This window comes from Mauremys reevesii, linkage group 2, assembly GCF_016161935.1.
Source record: "Mauremys reevesii isolate NIE-2019 linkage group 2, ASM1616193v1, whole genome shotgun sequence".
In the NCBI taxonomy this organism is placed as follows: Eukaryota; Metazoa; Chordata; order Testudines; family Geoemydidae; genus Mauremys; species Mauremys reevesii.
Window position 1 is genome coordinate 98,915,376 of NC_052624.1, and position 23,156 is coordinate 98,938,531.

General features: G+C 44.4%; 1 protein-coding gene across 5 annotated transcripts in view; it reads right to left on the minus strand.

The window, feature by feature from the left end:
* The window catches only part of EZH2 (enhancer of zeste 2 polycomb repressive complex 2 subunit), an 88,964-nt gene that overhangs the window by 16,089 nt on the left and 49,719 nt on the right, over positions 1-23,156 (minus strand). For 3 of the 5 annotated variants that reach the window (XM_039524247.1, XM_039524245.1, XM_039524249.1), the window contains 8 exons: positions 21,293-21,436; positions 15,973-16,075; positions 14,684-14,847; positions 5,271-5,318; positions 3,473-3,564; positions 1,552-1,792; positions 957-1,126; positions 489-583 (listed from right to left, as the gene is read on the minus strand). In XM_039524247.1, the coding sequence (XP_039380181.1) occupies positions 489-583; positions 957-1,126; positions 1,552-1,792; positions 3,473-3,564; positions 5,271-5,318; positions 14,684-14,847; positions 15,973-16,075; positions 21,293-21,436 (1,057 nt within the window). The remainder of the gene's footprint in view (positions 1-488; positions 584-956; positions 1,127-1,551; positions 1,793-3,472; positions 3,565-5,270; positions 5,319-14,683; positions 14,848-15,972; positions 16,076-21,292; positions 21,437-23,156) is intronic. The other 2 variants (XM_039524248.1, XM_039524246.1) reach the window with 1 other exon arrangement.

The following is a 23,156-nucleotide window of genomic DNA, read 5'->3' on the forward strand; positions in this document are numbered from 1 at the left end:
CTGATGTTCTTTGAAAGCAAAGGAATAAGGAGAAGAAATAAGCAGCCTTTTCTTTCAAAGACCTTACTTGTATTCTGCTGGCTCAATACGTCTCCTTTGGCAGTGGTTCTCAACCAAGGGTCCAGCGCCTCCTGGGGAGCAGGTTTCAGGGGGTCCGCCAAGCAGGGCTGGCATTAGACTGCTGGGTCCCAGAGCAGAAAGCCAAAGCCCCACCTCATGGGGCTGAAGCCTGGGGCCCCAAGCCGACAGCTGAAGCCCGAGCAACTTAGCTTCATGGGGTCCCCGGTGGCATGGGGCCTAGACAGTTGTCCTCCTTGCTACCCCTTAACACTGGTTCTGGCTTTTATGTGCATAAAAACAGTTATGGCACAAGTGGGCTGTGGAGTTTTTATAACATGTTGGGGGAGCTCAGAAAGAAAAAAGGTTGTGAACCCCTGTCCTATGGGTTATCATGTTTAGCTTCTAAGGTTATTTATTAACAGATTTACCTGTGCTTCCTCTTCTTCTTTCTTGGAGGAGTATCAACATCTTCAGCAGGAACTGGAGCAATAATACTAGATTCTTTTACTCTAAACTCATACACCTAGCAAGAGATACCATAACATATATCTCACTGATAGAAAATGAAGCTTTCTATTATGTTAGAATGATTTCCTCCAACACCTTACAAATTATAACAAGCCACAAAATTTCTTCTTTATAGATATGTCTCTTATTTTATCTTATTTGATCTTAAATGATCAAATAAAAATAGCTGTGTATTTTAAACTGTATGATACATTCAAATCACTAAAATTCATTGTACAAATTTTTAAAAATCAGAGAAGACAGGGTTCTCAGGAAAACCAAGTTGGTTAATAAATTCTCTTATAATAAGAATGAGTATTAACATATATTTTCTATCCAGTTTTGAAAATAGCATGCTGCCACCTAAATAAGCAATTTTCACTTCTTACCTGCCTGCATGTTTTGGTCCCAATTAATCTAGCAATTGCACAGAAGTTGTCATAGTAGGTGCCAATGAGAACTCTGAACATTGAGGCTTCTGCACCACTCCATTCCACATTCTCAGGAGGCTCAATATTTGGCTTCATCTTTATTGGTGTCTGACACCTGGAATTTGCCTCTGCAACATCAAGAGCATCAATCAGGTTGAGGCTTCTCTCACAATTTAAGTTTCCATGACTCTTAAAAACATCAAGTTATATGAACTGTAACAGAACAAAGTCCTGGTTTTTTTAAGTGAGAAGACACCACATACAGAAATTTTAACACATCTACAGACAGAAGCTATAATCAGACAGTGGGAAGAATTCAGGTAGCACAGTCTAGCTTCTGAAAGTATTCAGGAGATAGTGCTGAACAAATGAAGTTATTCTGAACTTTCATTATAAGGCTCTCTGTGATAAAGATACCATCCCATATCTTCTAATTAAATTAAAAGTCCAAATACACCCAAAAATATGTGGCTTCTAAGGTTGCTTAATTACGGTTTGAGACCTCTCCTGACAATCACAATTCATTTCTTATTAAAGCATTGACTGGCCTCACCAGAGGAACTGGATGTTTCATCTTTCTTCTCTTCTTCCTCTTTATCATTATTTTCACCTCCAGTTTCTGCTCCTGCTTCCCTGTCACTATCTGTGTCCTTTGATTCCAACACATTTATTGTTGGTGTGCTGGGCCTGCTGGTGTTATTTGGAAGTCTTCCTCTTCGGCGGCCACCTGGGCGCTTTGGTGGCGTCTTTATTCGCTCAGCAGTCAGTGCAGCTGCAAACTCCTTTGCCCCTTCCTAAATAAAGAATAAGAGTCTTCAGTACGTGGATTTGAAATGTTTTAATTTGGGAAGGAGGGAGGTGAGAATGGATCACTAGTCACTTAAAGCCAAAACCTGAATCATGAAAAAAATGCATAATTTACACAGCAGGTTTCAGATAAAATAACTATTTACATATTTTAATATAAATCTAAAAATGTTTATCTACAATGCTTTTCAGTCATCTCATGTTCATGATCTTTACTGTGTGCATCAATAAAGTACACACTGAGATCTCAATTTACTTAGCTTTGATATTAGTACCCAAATTCTATTTTCACTTAAAGAAATGAAAAAATACTTTCATCTTTGATGATGGACAAATAAAAATTTTCCAGCATAAAGTCCATTGCCAAAAACAGAAATGTTGGGAACTGTTAAGGTGTTATAAATAAAAAAAGGTCTGGTATTACAGGGAAAGATGAATACAGCATAGTATTTTCTCTCATTTTCTTTGAGATGGATATGATTGACAGAATGTATAGCAGGCCTGCACAACATGCAGCCCACTGTACGGCCCGCAGGCAAGCGGCGGGGTGGGGCTACTGGGTTCGCCCCCTGCCCGGAGGGGCGAGGGGGCTCGCCTCACAACCCCACGTGCGCCGCGCTCCAACCACCCTAACGGCCAGAAAGGCACATGTCTCTGTCTCCCGCTTCCCCCGCCTGGCGTACAGTGGGTGCATCATTTCCGGGACCTGCTGAGGTGGGAAGCGCTGGCCACAAGGCAGAACTGGAAGTGCTGAGTGAGGGGAGGGGCGTCCGGCCTGGGCTCGAGCCGCAACTCGGGTGGGCGGGGGGGAGGACTGGGCTGAGACACCCACCCCCCAAATCCTCCCTTTGGTTGGGGGCGGGGCGGCTACTGCGCTGGTTGGTTCCAGGGCGGCCTCCGTAGAGATCGGTGGTGGGTGGGTTTGAACTGTCTGTGGGCGGCCAGGAAATCCCCGGGGGAGAAGTAGAGGGGTGGGTGTGGGTGTGTATGGCGCCTGCCCTGCCCCGACTGCTGCTGAATCCTATGCACCCAAGCCCCAGCTCCCAGCCCTGGGGAGGGGGAGAGGCAGGGAGGTGCTGACAGACTGCAGGCGCTGTGTTCTGGGCCTGCGCCAGCTGCCCTGCCACTATTACAGGGAGCAACACACAGCTCTCCCTCCCCCCTCCCCAACCTGGAGAGTGAGGCAGCAGGTACCCCCTTCAGCTGCCCCTCTCAGTACACACTCAAACCCCTCCCACACACCCCAAATACTCCCTCCCAGTACACAGACACACCTCCAGCTCCCCCTTTGGCCATGTCCTGAAATATGGTAACCCTATACTGTTAGAGGTACATACTTTCATATGAAATAATTCAACTTCCCAATTTGAACTTAGGCCTGGTCACTGGAGTCACTATCCTTACTTTTGTGAAAAGTGCTATGAAAGCTTTGACTGCAAGTTGCTAGCACCTAAATTTTACATTTTCATTAGCACAGTATCTCCTAACACCACATGGGACATTAGTCATCAACAGAGTTTCCTACAGCACTGCATATTATGGCTTGACTGGATTCATTTGACTACAGGCTTAACCTTTTTCAAACACTTGATTTTTATTTTTTGCTAAATAGAAAGTACAAAAAAACTCCCAACTCTCTATCTACCCAGTGAAATAAGTTCTCTTACCAGATGCTGATAACAATGCTGTCCACAAGGTTTATTATCTATTGCTGTTTCTGTATTCTTCCGTTTGTAAGTGTTAGGAGTTGCGTGGAATGCTGTAAAATAAAAGTATTTCTCAAGTATTTTTAAATATGTGTTTCATGAACAAATACTTGCAAAATTGAAAATTTATCTGAACTTCACCAAAAGTGGCCTGATGGCAACCATAGTAACAGTGAAAGAAAAACCTAAATGGTATTTTATTTACCATTTAAAAAAAAAATTTTTTTTAAAAGAATGGGCAAGTAAAATTGTGCAAAGCTGATAACTTATAGTATGTGTTTCCACCTATTCAAATCACTATCTTAAGTAAAAATGATTACCCTTTACACACACAGGGTCCTGAGTTAATTTTGTTTCCCCTGCCCTCTTTCAGACAGAGCATTGGTACTACTAGTGAGAGTCAAACTTCTTATTCAGGGACTTTCCCTCAAGAACATGCTCCTTCCTGCTTCAAGACCAGGACAAATAGTGGCTGACACCTAGGTAATCAATCCTGATTTTTGCAATCATCAAAGATCTCATTTACATTAAACATCTGGAACTTTAAAAAGTGGGAGCAAATTTTTACTATACCCACTTCCAGGCCACTTCACACTGCTTTGAAAGTGTAAATATGCCTTAGTGTAAATGAGATTTCAGTGTTCACATAGATGCAAAATGAGATTTAATAATTCCCTTAACTGTTCCTTTGATGTCCAAAGACCACCTCAAAAGAATTCTTCACCACAGAAAAATACAATAAAAAAAAAAACAAGCCCTTTCGAATATCTTGACTTTGCTCTTTTTGCTGTAAGATCTCAAGTAGTGTGGGAAACTTGCAGCTACACTGTCAATAGAACGTGTGTTCTAAATTATGTAGGTGCTTTTGAAAATTCCACATGCAGCCTGATGGTTATTCAATTAGTTCTCCAGTATTTGAGGGGAAAAACTGAAATGACCTAATGTTTCCAATTTCTTTTTAAGAGGGTGTGCATGAAAATTAAATACCATCTCTGAGGTCATCTTTATACATCATAAAAAAGCAATGAAGAACACACTTTTGTTCTGTGGTTCACCGTCAATATTTCAAGAGACATTCATATGATCATTTGTTCAAAAGATACTTAGCCCTCTTAACCACAGATCAGGGTCACCATGGAAGCATAATCTAGATAAGCTACCTCACTGATATCTTTCTATATTAGCTACGCCTGAACTGAACAAATATAGCCAGGAAGGAAGATAAAAATCAACTTCTTTTCAGAGGAATCCAATGACAGAGGGAAAAAAATTGGTAAGAAACTGAATGTCACTTATATTTCCAGTGGGCTATTACACACAATGAAGAAAACAAATAGAGTGAGAATCAGGCTCTGAAAGGATAACTAGCCTCCATTTAACCTCTAGTATACATTGACTAATATTTATTTTTAAAGCTATTAAAGATCTTTTACAATTTTGCCACATTAACATAACAGCAGTGTTTACATTTCTCCCTCAATTTAGTATAGGGAAAACCTGAATAACATGAATTATTTTCAAGCAGCAATAGTTAAGATGTAAAAGCAATTGCTGTGCATTCACAAGATCGTATGTCAAGTCTCAGTGGTAAGCAACTTAATTCCATAGTGAAAATCTGATACTCAGATTGCACAATTCTGAAGCACAAAAGATAAATTTTAGACTATGGTAGTACACCTCTACCACGATATAACGCTGTCCTCGGGAGCCAAAAAAATCTTACCGCGTTATAGGTGAAACCGCGTTTTATCGAACTTACTTTGATCCGCTGGAGTGTGCAGCCCCGCTCCCCCGGAGCACTGCTTTACTGCGTTATATCCAAATTCGTGTTATATCGGGTTAGAGGTGTACATATAGCAAAATACAGAGAAGAGTTTGAACTCAATATCACAAAGACTGAAACACTAAACATGCTGAGCCAGATCCTCAGCTGATGTAAATCGATAGCTCCAAAGACTAACATAGAACTGCACCAATTTACACCAGGACCTGCTATCCTCTGAAATTAGTGTAGTTCTAGGGTACTTTTTAATCCCACAACCTAAACGGAATTGGTATATTTGGTTCCAATTTAAACCTAATAGTTACCAATAAAGCCCAGTTGAGGCTTAGTAAGTACCATTTAAAAAAATAGTAATAATAATGGGGGGCAAGGGAGAGAGAACATTCATGAGACTCAGACTGTTCCCAAATACTTTGTATTGCTCTACATGGGCTTTGTAATCTGATGTCTGAAATTGTGATTCTTAAGCACCACAAGTCTTTACATTGCTTTATAATATCAAATAAAATATTAACAATACTATTTTAGTTAAAAAGTTCTTACCATCAGGTGTCCCAAATATGTTAAATAACTCCTTACCAAACTCTATATTTAGAAGTAATAGCTGCATTGTTGAACTCTCAGTTACTAGGAAGTGCCAAAGTTCAGGATAAATGCACAACTTCAGCTCTGCCGCCTTTGGAGCATGCATTATACTTAACTTTACCATTTCTTATTCCCCTACATTGAAGTTTATAGCTTTAATATTTTCTGTAGTTTCTGGAATGTATGCATGTATTCTACACCTATACAGCCTTGATGTGTTCAGATGTTTTGTACATTAAATATATGAAATATACACTCAAAGAAATCTTATACCTCAAAACATTTAATGCCAGACGTTTTAAACATTATTTTTCAGTTTCTAAAAATAATGAAGGGAAGCAGGAAAACAGAAAGTAGTAACACAGAGGAAAAGCAAGTCTTTCAGTATTTAAAATGTTTAGGGCTGAAAATATGGACTTGTTATTGTTCTGAAAGACTTTTACTTTCTTCTATATTAACAGTTTCTCCTCTACTCTCCACAAGGAAAATGGCTCTGCAGTAATTTGAGAATACAGCTGGGAACATTGCTTGCAAGTGGTTTACAAGACTGTAGCAATCTGCAGAAATCAAAACTATTTTAGTTATATGTATCAGTTTCACATGTGAACATTTCCACTACAATCTCTTATGGGTGCGGCTATATTTGTCCTAAAATTGTGTGCCAATACTTTTCTCCCTGGTCTGCACAAAAGCAAATTTAAAAAACGAAACCAAAAAAGAAATCTCTGCTGTTGTGCTTCTGTTCTATTGCAAACTAGGCATTTCAGCATTTTAACACATCACCATGGACATCTGAAAAAGAAGGTGCATCGGGAGTTAACATACAAATACTTTAAAAACTACACCACGAGAATTTGTCTACATCAGTCAAAACTGTGTTGGGTATTTTTTATTGCTGTTGGTTGGGGCGGGGAGCAGGGAAGAGGACCCATTCGCATAGAAGGGATGTCAATATTGTGAATGTCATTCTTGCTATAGTGGAAAGATTTTGATGTTTTTCTCTCCCCGACAGTGGAAGGTTTCAGTTTCCTAGGGATGCTGGAGTCTGGAAGTTCATTCCACAGCCGGATCTCTTCAATCAAGACTGGAATCATTCTCCTGGGATTTTTTATCTGCATTGTCCCCAATTGGCTCAAATCCTCAAGACCTTACTCATTCCTAATATTTATGAAGGTGCAAACGCATAGGCAGTATTTTAGCCTGGAATGTACATTTGTTCCATAAACAAGCTTTTTGGGAAGTTCTCTATAACCAATAATTATCCTTCTTCTAAATTCTATTATTCCAGACAATTAGGTATAACTACGAGCAAAAGAAGACAGTAATACACGCTGTTCCAGTAATTTCATCACCTGTATATAAAGGGGTACCCAGCTCATCAAGTGTACTTGACATTTCAAAAGTTAATAACTTCTTTCCAGCATTTTACTAGAAATTCAAAATATTTGGATAAAAAACTTGAAACTACATAAAGTGACGCTAGTCTCAATAAGAAGGGGGTCTGGACTGATAAACAGGAGGATATAAAAAAAACCACCCACAGATCAAGTGGGTAATTTCCATTCCAGACCTTTGGACCTCCTGAAGTAGCATTCTGATTGCTATAGGGTGGAATTAGCACTCCACAATGGGCTCCTCCATTTCCTCCAAAAACTGCATCCACTGAGGTCTAGACTTCATCCTGCAATGCTCAGCAAAGGTGTGAAGGTAGCACACAGTGACATTTTAACAGATTGCTATCAGAGATGCATCTGCTTTCTCCAAGAGGCAGCTCATTAATATTGAGTGGACCCTAAATGCTGCCAACGCTGTCTTCTCACTCTGAAGTAAACTTGGCCAATTAGTTGTTTAGTCCCAATTCAACAAGGTGGATTTGGCTATATGTCCTTTTTTAACACCTTCATATACAATGAAAGGTGTCAGACAATCTGAATTTCTGGGTTCTTTTCAGATAAATTTTTCAAGTTCTAGTTCCATTCAAACAATGTCATCTTGCTTCTTTGTTGTTACTGGGGATAGGACAAGGAAAGTAGCAAATACATCCTGCTTCTGAAGGAAAGAAGAGGGGGACTTCATTAAAAAGCATGTGGCGCTATCTTAAGTGCTACCTGGTCCTGATGAAAACTATGTAGGAAGGAAGCTTGTAGATAGCAGGTAGGACCAAATTACCTTTTCATTATGGATTGATCATCATTCTCAATTTCTTCAGTCTTTAAAAAACAAAACAAACCAAAACCTGTGATGCAATGAGCCCCCACAATGGCACATTATCTGAATGAACCTGAAAGGTTACAGTTCCTGCTGAATTAACTTTCAGTGAGCCAGCATTCATCCCTATGTCCCAACTGTCCTGCCAAAATTCCAGGATATATGAACTTCCTACACAGCACAGGAATACTACCTATATTGCCACACTACCTTCCAAATTCTCATACTGCAACAGGATAGATTACACCTCTACTCCGATGTAACATGACCCGATATACCGCGGTAAAGCAGCGCTTGGGGGGGGCCGTGCGCGCCAATGAATCAAAGCAAGTTTGATTAACACGGTTTCACCTATAACGCGTTAAGATTTTTGGCTCCCGAGGACAGAGTTATATCGGGGTAGAGGTATATTTATCAAGATTAAAATGGTACTGTATTTACAGCCATGCCATATCCCTGAAGCGAGTTTGATCACTGTGGCTGACAAAGTCCAATGTGAGGAGATTTATTGCTGGAAGCCAAAATGACAATTGCAGATTCACCCATTCTGTGAACTAGTGTCATTTTGGCCAGTCCTCAATTATGAGGATAATGTGTTCTGTGGGCCTGGCTATCTTTTGTAGTACCTTCCTCATCATGGGCCAGAGCGGGAATACCTATATAACAAGGAAAATTCAACTTTTAGACATCTATTCCCTCAAAACCGAACATGGAATATTATATTTATTCTCTGAACTTCTGAAATACTCAAGACATCCTGTTGCTTTGGTATTAATCAGATTGATATGTTGTTCCCCATACTGCCCTGAACAGCTTGTGACTGATTTTTCATTCCACTAGACATATGTTGTCTGCTTAGCTAGTCTTTCATGTTGTTTCAATTCTCTGCTAGGAGAGTAGCTGACAGTTCTAATGGGTGTTTTTTCCATGTCAACATGTGCTGTTCTTTGGCCATCTTTGTGTGTCTCCCTGCCTATTTATGTAAGCAACTGTGATTATGCCATCACACTGCACTCAAAATGACTAGTTGGGAAGCCTGTATCAGAAGTCTTACCCGCCTCATATGGAGGTAGTTGATCAACCATGTTTCTCTCCCACCCACCCCCTTTGCAGCCCATTTGCTTTGAGCAGTTATTTGGAAAGATGGGCACAATACTACATTCCAATAGAACAGATATATTCAAAGTTCTCCCATGGGAATGACCCAGGTTACATCCTTTTCCCCAAGTTAATGTTATCAACCACCACCTAAGAGAGCCACAGCCAACATTGAAAAAGATGTTACATTTTGGTTCCCAGTGGGAGAGCAGAAAGGACTGAAGCATTGTCCTACAGAAGCAGGCTAAGGCACCACCTACATTTTCACTGCCATGGATCCCAGTACATGCAATTCTACAGCCAATGACTAAGATCATACAGGAAGGCATGTATCTGACACTGAAGTATGCCATGCCTGTGCCATGCTAAGAAAACTCTGCCAGCTTCTGAGCTGAGGCAGACTAACTGCTAAGATAAGAATACGGGGCTCTTTGTTCAATTAACAATCCAACAATAGCAGTCTAGGAAGGTGCACAGGTGACAATGGCATCCTATTAGTTTTCTACCCAATTTTCCAAGCCAATCATCTCAATATATGCTTTTCTTTCAAGGCTGCTACAAGTACCATCACCAGCTTGGTGAATGTCCTTATGACTGTTTACAATTTAAAAACAGAAGCGACTGATGAAAATTTTAAAGGCACAGAAATCACTGATAACGTAACAGAAGCTATTCTGAGTTGACTGAATGGTTCAGTGACTTCAAGGAAACTTGCAACACACATTGGGTATAAGTTGCATTTTTCTTTAAACTGAAATTTATGGATCCATATTGGGTGCTACATGGTCTGGGAAAACCAGGATGATGCCCTAGATTTTCAATAGGTGAGCCAAAGTGTTTTAGGTGCTCTGCCTTTTTGTGAGACAGCAGCAAGTGAACTGGATAAGGTATCTGGGTTTAGAACAACTTCTTCTTAGCATATGCAAAATGTGCCTGGGGTAGCATGTGTCCAGGATTCATCACTGAATTTGGTCTGCTGGCTGGATCATTAGCTTCTCTGGCCCAGGCCGGGCACTGATGGGGAGTGAGATGTGAACACTGAGCCATGGCCCCCCAGTTCAGGGCCGGTGCAAGGATGTTTCGCGCCCTAGGCGAGACTTCCACCTTGCGCCCTCCCCTGTCCCTGAGCCCCCGCCCTGAGGGCCCCCCCCCAGCAGCTCATCCCCCATCCTCCACCCTGAGGCGCTCCCCCCTCCACAGCAGCTCATCCCCCATCCTCCACCCTGAGGCGCCCCCCACCCCAGCTCACCCCTGCTCTGAGCACGCGCCACTGCTTCACTTCTCCCGCCTCCCAGGCTTGCGGCGCCAATCAGCTTAGGCGCTGCAAGCTTGGGAGGCGGGAGAAGTGAAGCAGCCACAGCGTGCTCGGGGAGGAGGCGGGGCAGGGATCAGCTGGGGTGGGGAGTTCCCCTGAGTGCTGCCCCCCTCCTTACTTGCTGCAGGTGGCCCTCCCCGCGCTTCCCTGCCCCAGCTCCCTCCGCCTAAATGCTGGCGGCGACCAGGGGGGCCGAAGATCCGGCCACCGTGGTCGCTGCCAAAGAAAACGCCGTCCCCCAAATCCTAGTGCCCTAGGTGACCGCCTAGGTCGCCTAAATGGTTGCACCGGCCCTGCCCCAGTTCAGAACTGATGTCTATTGAATAGTCTCATTTAAAGATAATGGAGATCCAAAGTCATGTTGGCTGATCTACTGAGGAAGTGGCAAATGCTAGCAACTATGGTATCTGACACTGCATGGGTCAGCATATCTTCATGCCAATCTGCTTGAAGGCAAACAAAGAGGAATGCTGTTCCAACCTCTGTGGAGACAAAAGGAATGGTCTTTACCAGGACTCTCTCTTTTTTTGGTTACATTGAGCTCTCTTCCTCTGGGGTGCCAGCATCTAGTCAAGTTTAGACTGAAAGGAATACTGCTATTTCTGAGGCTTGATGTGTGGGGAACCCAGATTTAATGTATCTAGAGGTCTTTGCCAACCAGAAGTGGCCCTTTAAAGGCTAGGCCAGGGGTCGGCAACCTATGGCACACGTGCCAAAGACGTCAAGTGAGCTGATTTTTAATGGCACGCTGCTGCCTGCCGGGGTCCCGGCCGCCGGCCCCGCTCAGCCCGCTGCTGGCCTGGGTTCGGCAGCGGGCTGAGCGGGGCTGGCGGTTGGGACCCCGGCAGGCAGCAGCGTGCCATTAAAAATCCTGCCCAGCCCGCTCTTCTCCGTCCCTCCCACTGGCATTTGCACATGCTTCCCCAACCTCCATCACTTCCGGCGGGAGGTTGTGTTTCCGGTTAGCGTGTCCATACCACTACCTGGTGTCCGCGGAGTCTGAGCGGCCCCGCTGGGGTGGGGGGGGCGGGAGGAGGGAGGAAGAGGGACCCGGACCGACAGGAGTTGCAACGCCTGTGAGGCCTGTAAGTGGGGAAGTGTCCTGGGTCCCAGCTGCGCCATCTGCCCGCCTGCTCTGAGCACGGCCGGCCCCACTCCCTGGACTCAGGCAGGCTGCTCCGGGGTTGGAGCCCCAGAGCCGGGAATGAGCTTGTCTCTGTACTGGGACAGGCCGCATCCCACAGCCCGAACACAAGCCCCGGGCCTGTGGCTCGCCGCCTGCTGGACCCTGGGAACAGCTGGGTCGTGCCTCTTTCCCCACCCTAGGTCACTGGACCCCGGCTCCCCTCTGGCATTGAGGGCAGAACCCAGGAGTCCAGAGCCCTAATCTCCATCTGCCCCCCACCCCCTTGAACAACTAGAGCCCAGCTGGAAACCTAGGAATCCAGAGTCCTCGCTCCCACACTCCTCCCCTGAGCGTCAGACACCAGCCCCTTCCCGGAGCCCAGGAGTCCCAACTCCCACCCTGCTCCCCGCCCTACCCCCAAACACACCCCTGAAGCCCCTGCCCTGATCCCTGCACTCCCCTCACACACACCCAGTCCTCTGCCCTGACCCCTACAATCCCCACATCCCTCAGCCCTCTGCCTTGACCCCTGTACCCCCCCCCACACACCCAACCCTCTGCCCTGACCCCTGCACCCCCCCCAAGACCCCAGCCCTGACTCCAACACCCCCTCACATACCCAGTCCCCCCATACCCTGACTCCTGCACCCTCCTCACACACACCCAGCCCCCCTGCCTTGACTCCTGCACCCCCACACATCCCCAGCCCCCACTCTTTCACCCCCATATCCCCACCAAATTGGAGCTCCTGCACCGCCTCCCCCTTCACATTCCCACCTGCACCCCTCGCACCAAATGGGAGCTGCCCAGGTAAGCACTCCACACCCAAACCTCCTGCCCCAACCATGAGCCCCCTCCCTCATTCTAGCTCCTGGCCAGACCCTACACCCCAACCTGCTCCTTCACCCCCAGCCCTGTGCTCAGCTCACTCCCACCCTCAGCTCAGTGCAGAGAGAGGGGAAGAGAATGGGCTTGAACCAGGGAGAAGGTAGGTACCCACTGTATGTGGGCAGGGCCGGGACCCCAGACCGGTAGCGGGCTGAGCAGCAGTCTCACTGCCTGTCTGGGGTCCTGGCCGCCGGCCCCGCTAAGCCCGCTGCTGGCCCCAGGTTCTGGTTGCCGGCCCCTTCCCAGCCGGGGTCCCGACCGCCGATCCCACTCAGCCTGTTGCCAGCCTAGATGAATGGAACCCCAGGCCAGCAGCGGACTGAGCAGGCCGGCGGCGTAAGATCAGCATTTTAATTTAATTTTAAATGAAGCTTCTTAAACATTTTGAAAACCTTGTTTACTTTACATACGACAATAGTTTAGTTATATAATATAGATAGAGAGAGACCTTCTAAAAAACGTTAAAATGTATTACTGGCACGCAAAACCTTAAATTAGAGTGAATAAATGAAGACTCGGCACACCACTTCTGAAAGGTTGCCAACCCCTAGGCTAGGCCATACAGACAGATCACAGCTTCCTTACTACAATGGATTTTCCCTTTGTTATAGATATAAGTAGCATCATACACAAATTGCACTGCTGCATCTAAAAGAACGTAAAGCACAATAGCTCTGAATGTTCATCTTCAGCCTTAGGGATTTTGCAAGGTTCTGCAGCCATCTAAGCACTGTGCTAGATTATTCTACCTTGAAAATGGGTATCCCGAATACCTTAACATCTCAAATGTCTATCATCCCATCAAGAAGCAGCCATCCTTGAATGGCAACATGTACTTGGGGGCTTCTTAGTGAAGACCTCTGTGTCTTCTCTGCATAATGGATATAGTATTTTCATGAACCTGTTCAGCACAGACTTCCTGTCTGGGAATTCTTATTACTGGTCTATCAGTTCTTTGACATGCAGGTGCAGAGCTGTTGCCAGCCTAGATGAATGGAACCCCAGGCCAGCAGCGGACTGAGCAGGCCGGCGGCGTAAAATCAGCATTTTAATTTAATTTTAAATGAAGCTTCTTAAACATTTTGAAAACCTTGTTTACTTTACATACGACAATAGTTTAGTTATATAATATAGATAGAGAGAGACCTATCAGGTCTGGCAAATCTTATTTTATAGAAATGGAATTTTCTCTCTAACTCCCCAGCTCAGGAAAAAAATTCTTGAGACTGGAAGTTATTGGCCCAATCCTTCATGATTTCACCACCCTCAAGTGGGTCATCACCTCAAGACAATTTCTCATTTGGAAGCTACTGGTTAAGAGTCTCTTTATTTGAGTTCACTAACAAGTAACTGTATATTGTACTCCCCTCAGTGTCAAATTCAGACAGTCCAAAATCCTTTGCACTCATTCTCTAGTTGCATCACACATTCTGGGCCTCTGGCTTCAGGATGAGGAAATAAAAGAACCATTGCTTTGATGGAACTCAGGGAAGTCCTTTATTGTTCCCACTTCGAAATGGAAACTGACTGTCTCTCTACACTTTGTTGAAAGATTTCTTCAAAAGGTATGGGCAATATGAATTGTAAGTGAATAGGGCATCCTTTCTGAATGATTTCTAGGACACACCTGTCTAAAAATAATTCCAATCCATAAGACTAAGAAGGCTAGAAGTAACCTCTGGTGTGGTCTCAGAAGAGAATAAAAGAATAAAGCAGTTCATGGATATTCATTTCCCCTGCTGAGGACCAAAAAAATCTGAACACGAAAAGAACAAATCCCTCCAACACACATCAGGTCAGTTTTCAATCTCACTATGATAAAAAGAGATAAGTATGATAATTTTGGAATAGTATTGGGAAACAATTTTTTTTTTTTTTTTTTTTTTTTTAAAAAGAGAGAAAAGAGAAACACAACTACAGGCCAGGCACTCTATCAACTTCAAAAATGCAAATGTGAAATCAAACTACACCAAATAATATAGATAATATTTCAAAGATCAGAAACTATAATTTTCACACCACAATGAAGTTAGCATGTCCATTGTTAGCAGATTTTAGCACATCTATTGTTCTCTTTTCTTATTCTGTATTGTACTCTGTGGCTACTTTAGAGTTTCTTGAGGTCTCATAAAATGAAATGGAGAGTTACAAAAAGGCTATTGCACTTACGATGTAAGAAGCAGTCATATTTAAAACAGCGCCTACAGAAGAGCGTATGAAAGGAGTGCAGACTCTGCTCCCTCTGAACAGATTTTGCATTTGGTCCATCTATGTTTGGTGTGCACTCAGGAGGAAGAGCTCCTGGCAGCTGCTGCTCTGTAAGTTCTTTGTATCTTCAAAAAGAAAAGTAAATAAAAGGCATTGCTTATTCTATTCAGAAAGAGTCAAGTTTTGCTGTAACACCACTGTAAATCCAAAGTAACTCCCGATTTTAATGTATTTATTCTGGACTTACTGGTTTAACTAAGAAAAATCTGGCACTAGACATTTACAATAAACTGCCTGCTAAAAAACAGTTCTACAATATTTAACTTGGCAAAAACGTGAAGTTAAGTTATCTTTGGTCTGTGATACTATAGCTTAAGTCAAAAGCCAAATTACTTAAATCAAATGTTACGTAAAGTACATCAATGAAGACTATGTTCAAAGGCATGACTAAGTAACTCTGTACTTATTAATCCTGAGGCAGGGCAGGGGAGACCAGAATCACAGGGGAGGGATGTATTTAACTTTTCAAAAATGTTCTTTCCACAAATGCTTCCCTCCACCAGCCCCCTTGCCCCCCTCCCCCCAAAAAAATCACTGAAACAAAGCATTTCCTCTTTCCTTCACCATACCAAGAGGACAATATATACCCATACAAAAGTGATTTCTGGCTGCTTATGGGGAAGGCTAACAATACTAAATAATACCACCACCTCTTCTATATAGCACTTTTCACTTGTAGATCACAAAATGCTTTACAAACAAGGTCAGTAACCATATCCTGATTTGACAGCTCTCACCTAAGGTCACCCAGTAGCCCGGGCCAAAGCCAGGAAAAGAACTAGGTCTTCAAGTCCCAGTCCAGTGCTCTATCCACTAGGCCACACTGCCTTCCTTATGTCTGAAACAGCCACCCTTCAAGTATCACTTACATAAACAGTACAGCTGTAGTCAGTTTATTCATAACTTCCCAATCTTGGGGCTAGAATGATCAGATCCTACTCAAAACATCAATAAACTTTAATACAGTAGAACTCAATTTATCTGAGATGCCATTATCCACCTCTCCCATATTATCTGAGCCAAGCTCCACCCATTCTCTGGATTATCCAAATTTTTGTTTATCCGATCTGGCTCTGGTCCCAATAAAATCGGATAAACGGGGTTCCACTGTAGCTCTTTTCTAGACAGTACAGAAATCCAAGTACCATATTATGCAGTGTACCAACACCTCTTAAGAAATCAAATCTTACTTCTCCTTCAATTCCTCTGCTGTACCCTTATCCGGAAACATCGAGGAAATGGCTTCAAATATCTTGTCAGAAGGAAACTTCCGAGGTGGATGGCTCTCTTTCTCTGCACAGAGAAGCAGACAAAGAAATATGAAGACTAATAGGAAATATTTTCTGAATAATATTGTGCTCCTTTTGTATTTCACACAGTAGCTTTATAAATGTTAATCTACTTGTAAATGTACTGTTTATACCAATATTTAAGGATGAAAAAAGCTGACCAAGAACTTAAATTACAAAGCAAAGAAAGAATTAGCTCTTCAAAAATCTGACGCTTTCGGTTTATAATTACAGAGAAGTTAGATTAAGGAGTTTAAAATGATTTTTCCTACCAACAGGTTCTTCTGGACAAATGATAAATTATGTTGTTATTTTGCCATCAGCAGTCATTCACGTAACTGCTTGATGAATGGTGCTTTCTTCCTCAGTAAAATACTGCACCACTGTATCCTTCAACGACAGTGAAGGAGTTGACCATTTCCTTGTGTTGGCAGTGGTCTATGATTAGCACCACCACATTTTGCAACACACTCTACGCTAATCTGGGACTGACCGGTATAGGGAAATTCTGAGGAAAGAAACTATTTCTAACCTGTTCTGTAACTCTTGTTCTTCAAGATGTGCTGCACATGTCCATTCCACTTCAGGCGTGTATGCGCCCAGTATGCTGTTGGAGATTTTTCCGTCAGCGATGCCCACTGAGATGGTGCATATGCCCGCTGCTGCGCAATGGTTTAAAGTTAAAGCAGAACCACTACTGACCTCCCTCATTTCATTCTTACTGGACAGAATCCAATACAGAGGGGAAGGACGACGGGTCATGGAATGATATGTACATCATGTCTCAAACAACAGTTACGGAACAGATCAGTAACCATTTCTTCAAGTGACTGCACATGCCCGTTCCACTTCAGGTGACACTCAAGCAGGTCAAGCCAGAGTAGGATCGGAGTCTACCTGAAAAATGCCTAAAGGACCACATGTGCAAATCTCGCATCATCTCTAGATTGCTGAGAGATGGCCTAGTGCGAGGCAAAAGTATGTACTGAAGACCACGTTGAGGCTTTACAAATTTCTAGGATAGTCACTCGAGCTAAAATGCTTGCAAAGGCTGTATGCGATTTTGTTGAATGTATTAATACTCTGCTTGGTGGAGCTACACTGTCCAATTTGTAACATAAGCATATATAGGGGGCTATCCAGGATGAGACTCTTTGAGAACAGAGTGGAAGCCACTTCATTCTGTCTGCAATTGCTGCAAATAATTATGAGGACAATCTAAACTGCTTAGTCTTGTCCAAAAACACCACCAATGATCTAACACCTGTAGTATGGAGTGTCTCCTCGTCCTTGAGCATAGGGCTTTGGGAAGTGAACCAAGATAGCTGCTAGTTTGACTCTGATGGAATTAGTTGCCAGACCATGTTGTTTCAGGTGTAACTGATTGTCCAGAACACAATGTATGGGAGCTCTGCCTGGAGAAACCCCTTTTTTTTCGGACGAGATGGAAAATGTCTTCCAATTTCCCAATGAAGTATATAGTTTTCTACTATTTAAAAGTACATCTTGAACTCCCTTTGAGCAAGTCTCCTCTTGAGGCATTAGCCATGGAGCATCCAGACTGTGAGATGAGGGCCTGCAGGTTGGGGTGGAGGAGATGACCACGGTCGTGAGGGTAGTGTCAACAGACCTGTCTGAGAGGATCAGCAAAGTAGCAAACCAGTGTTTCCAAGTCCATACTGGAGTTAGAAGTATGACTCAAGCACAGTCTTGAGTGATTTTCGACAACACTCTGGGCAGGAGTGGAACTGGAGGAAATGCATACAGGAGTGTGACCATCCAGGGCAACAGGAAAGCATCTTTTGAGGGACTCTGGGCTGTGACCTGTGTGATGACACTTCCTGTTGACGTTTGTTTCAAACAGGTCTATTTGGGGAGTCCCACATTGTTGGAAAATGAATCTGGCAACGTCTGGGCAGAGAGACCACTTGTGGTGACTGGTGAAAGATCTGCTTAACTAGTCTGCCAGTTTACCCTGGACACCAGGAAAGTGGGAGGCTTTGAAGTGGACTGAGATGGTGATACAAAAATCCCAAATCCTCACTGCCTCTTGGCATAGCAGAAACTGGGCTTGTCCTTGTCTGTTCACAGAGAACATGGCCACTATGTGGTAAGTATGAGCAGATTTCTTTCCTTGATATGGGGAAGGAAAGCTTTACAAGGTAGCTGAATGGCCCTTAATTCTCTGATATTGCATCTCCAGGGACCTGAGGTGAAACCCCAACCAAGGGCAAAAGCGTATATAACTAGGGTCAAAGCCAACTGTGGAGGAACAAATAGCACTCCATACACACATGAACGGTTTTTCCACTAGCTTAGAGAGGTCAAGACGTGTGTGGGTACTCAAACTACTATGTCTAGAGGATGACAACTGGAGAGTGCACCAATAATAACCACCTTTGCAGCTTTCGAGATGAACATAAGTGCATGAACCATATGTCCCAGAAGCCTGAGGCAATTTGTACCATTGTTATAGGATAGGCCCTCAGATTTAAAGCAATGGACAGCAGAGTCTGGAATCTTATCTGTGGAAGAAAGACCTTGGCTTCCAGAGAGTCCAAGACAGCTCCTATAAACTTCATCTTTTGTATAGGTGACAGGATTGACTTCTCTGTGTTGCTAAGCAACCTTAGAGTGCTGAAGGTGGATTGCAGGAGAGACAGTGGTCAGCACCACAACTTTGGACCAACCTCTCACCAGCCAGTCATCCAGGTAGGAAAACACGTGAACTCCTGATTTCCTCAGGAGCACTGCCACGACTGCCATGCACTTTCTGAAAACATGTGGAGCTGCAGTACTATCATTTCGCCTGTCTGCCAACTGGTAGCAAGATTGGTTGACCAGGAATCTGAGGAACGTCCTTTGGCTTTGATGTATTGCCACTTGGAAATTTGCATCTTTTAAGTTGAAGCCAGCATGCAAGTCTCCAGGGAGGGGATAATGAAAGCCAGCATGACAATGCAAAACTATTTTCTTCAGATATCTGTTCAGCTGTCACAAGACTAATATGGTGAGCCCTCCTTTTGGGATCAGGAAACAATCCTTTGAATTGCTCAGAAACTTCTTCTATGGCTTCCAACTAGAGGAGAGATTGCATCTTCTAAAGAAGAAGTTCCTTGTAAGAGTGATCCCTAAAAAAGGATTAGGAAGGTGGTGCGATGGGAAGACAGAAATAAACTGAAGCTTGTATCCCAATTCCACCATGCTTAAGACACACTGATCTGTAGTGATGTAAGACCAAGCACTTGGATAGTGGGATAGCCTGGTGGTAAAGGAGTAGGAGAAACAGTCCTTGACAAACACACCAGGCTGCCTGCAAACTGCAAACAGTTACAGCAGAGGGGTTGGGGGGGGGAGGGGGGGAAGAGAGAGATCTCCCCTCCTAAAATGACGGAGCCTCAAAGGGAAGACACAGAATGGTTGGTTGCACTGACCTCTTGAGGAAGACTAATGATCGGAGCCACTAACATCTGTGCATTGAAACAGTCACCGACGTGGCTCTGGCCGTAGAATCAGCAGCATCCAAACCCTCCTGAAGCAAGGTTCTGAGCACCAACTTACTCTCATCCACCATAGCAAGGAACTCTTGCCCTCTGGCAATCTGTCCTTAAGCTTTCAGATATTGTCTCAGAGGTAGAAATCATAGCAATGCCTACTGATTAGCAATCCCGAGCTGCAAGCCAGCTGTTCAATACAATTTTCTGCCAAAGAGATCAAGTTTTTTTGCGTCATTTGTTTTGGGGTAGATGTCTGCTGACCCTGGCGCTCTCCGAATGGCAGCTGAAACCACCACTGATACCAGAGGGGAGGGGGTGAATCAATGGTCAACACCTGTGAGAGGACATAATACCTGCACCTCAACCTTTCTGCTGTGTGGGAAAGGAAGATGGAGTCTATCAGAGCACTTTGGTGGTCTCCAAAATAGCTTAAATAAATGGAAGCACCATCTGAGGAGGTCCTATGGCAGCTAAAATTTCAATCAGCCTGAGATCTCTCTCTAACAACTTCCACCTGGATATCTAAAGCATAAGTCACTCTCCTTAAAACGTCCTGATGGGCTCTATAATCATTGGGGGAGGCAAAGACACACCTGCTCCACAGGTGATGAAGAGGATGAAGCCAAGGCTGGATGTGGTGGAGCCTCCTCTGGTATCTCCAAGGGGAGATTCACCTGCTCGGTACCAAGCCCAACACCAGGAGTGCTTTCCTGCTGCACTTAGAGTGGATCTTGATGTCTTCTAGATGAAGTAGAATGGGGAGGGTAAGGAGATGAGCTGGCAGAAATCCTCAAGTGTGCCAAAACTGCCACTGGTAAAGTCCCAGAGCCCAGTTTCTTCCAGGCTCTAGTGGCTGGCCAAGATGAAGCCTCTGGTGGGTGCCAGAGGTGGTAAACACTCAGAAGGGTGAGGCACATGATGTACTGCAAGATGTGTAATATATATGGAGATATACCCATCTCATAGAGCTGGAAGGGATTCCTAAAGGTAGTCGAGTCCAGCCCCCTGCCTTCACTAGCAGGACCAAGTACTGATTTTGCCCCAGATCCCTAATTCAAGGATTGAACTCACAACTCTGGGTTTAGCAGGCCAGTGCTCAAACCACTGACCTATCCCTCACCACCAAGAGCAGCCAGAGCAGCCATGCAGGGGAAGGACAAATGTGTCCCCAGTGTGGCTGGACTAGCAGCTAGGAGCCCTAGACTCCCAGCAGCACGGGAGATCAGATTTCACAGGGGAGGGCTGGTTTCACGGTCCGTGACATGTTTTTCACAGCCATGAAATTGGTAAGGCCCCAACTAGAAGACCCTAATACTAGAACTATGGTTAAAACCAGAACCAACTATATACAAAATAGACAATTTAAGAAAAGCCTGCGATAGCAAGATAACACATTCCAACAACCATCATGAGCAGTGAAGGAACTGAGTGGAATCAGGGGCAGCTCTGCCTTTTATACCACTGCAAGGTGGCACGAGGCAGCAGAATGCACATATGCTGCCTCAGTGCGTACGACTGAGGGAAAAGTTTTCAACAGTGCACTAGACATGCACACACCTGAAGTGGAATGGATGTGGGCAATCACTAGAAGAAATAACGTTGTTCACTTCACTGAGCATAAATACAAAAATCTAAATCTGAACATCTTCCATTTATTGAGGAAATAAATACAGGAAAAACTGCTACAATAATAGAGGTTTTTAAAATCTACTGGATTGACATACCCATTCTGTTGCCTTCTCGGTCTTTCTGTTTTTCGTCTTGCTCATCAGGATTATCATCTCCATCATCATCATCTTCATCATCACTATACTGACCAAGTGCATTTACCAGCTCCACAAATATCTCATCATTGATAAATCCGCATTCTGAAATTCAGCAAGATTGGAAGTAAAGCAAAAACAAAAAACAAAGGAAGTGTATACCAAATATTTATTTTTAAAAGTGAACAACTATGGCTATATGTTTAGTTATCACAGGGGTGGGCAAACTTTTTGGCCTGAGGAGCACATTTGAGTAGGGAAATTGCATGTAGGGCCATGAATGTAGGGCTGGGGCAGGGGGGTGGGGTATGGGAGGGAATGCAGGGTGTGGGAGGGGGTGCAGTGTGCAGGAAGGGGCTCAGGGCAAGGGCACAGGAGGGGTGCAGGGTGTACAAGGGGCTCAGGGCAGGGGGCTTGGGTGCAGCAGGGTTGAGGGTATGGGCTCCGACCTGGCACCACTTACCTGGAGCAGCTCCAGGGTGGCAGCAGCGCGCAGAGGGGCTAAGACAGGCTCCCTGCCTGCCCTGGCCCCGCGCTGCTCCCGGAAGTAGCCGGCATCACATCCCTGCAGCCCCTGGGGGAGCCAATGGGAGCTGAGGGGGCGGTGCCTGCAGGCAAGGGCAGCGCACAGAGCCCTCTGCCCCCCCAGGGACTGCAGGGAGGTGGTGCCGGCAGCTTCCAGGAGCAGCGTGGGGCCCGCGATACCACGGGGATGGCACTCCCGTGGGCTAGATCCAGGCCGTAGTTTGCCCACCCCTGAGTTATCAGATCCTGTGCTCATAGCACATTACAATCCATAAATTTAGTACAAGACAGGAGGGGCTGAGCAGGAGGATTAATAAGAATCAACAATTTCTTATTGGTTAATTTTGAGGGATTTTTCCCAAATCCCCCTATGCCAGCCAAGAGAGGGAATATAAATCCTTCTACCTGAAAATAGGAATAGAAAAATAAAGCTCTAGTAATATCACACTTCCTATAAGATAAATGGGACCGGGCTGGTTGGGGAACTGGTCACTTTGTGCCATACTGGCAATGAGGAGAGAGGTGGTTGGTAGTTCACTGCTATTGTCTCCCCAATCAACTACACCACCCACCCAAGAAGCATGCCAGAGGAATTCACTCATACACAGTAAAGGCAAGTGAAATGCCAAAGAGCGTAACACCCTATCTCTGGGCTCAATCTGGCTATGCCATTTTGCCCTACAATTCAGAAGTCTTGTCAAAAGGGACAGGAGTATGTCTGGATTCTCCTTGAAATGTTTCGTCACTTATCTAATCTCAGCTATTACAGCTATTACAATGATTAATTGTATGCTCTGGGCAACAAAGTTAACCTCGCTATTTCACCTCTCAGGACTGGTGTGAGGATTTAGTTTATATTTTCAAACAACTGCATAAATATTAAATCCATGTAAAAAAGCTAAGTAAGATTGTTATAGTCACTATTCAACATGGCATAGGGGATGATGGAGAATACTAGACAGTAATTTGTAAGTCAACTCCACCAGAGAGGTCCTTTGAGACTTTTAGCCTGGAAAGAAGGGTCTTCAACATCACCCTTCTTGCAGCCAGGAGGATTACCATCGGCACATGGGGTTGCAGCAGAGATGAGGAGCAACAACCTGACCCTACTAGGCATTAGCGAGACAAGATGGTGACAGGAGAGCTGTTGCTGTATTCAGGACATGAAGTATTGTCCAAGCAGGCACAGAGAGCACTGATTGGTTGGGAGGCACATGGTCCCAGGATCATCACAGCATCCTTCAGAACTAAAATGAAGAGGATTAAGATGAATGTTGTTCAGTGCTACGCCCAACCAATG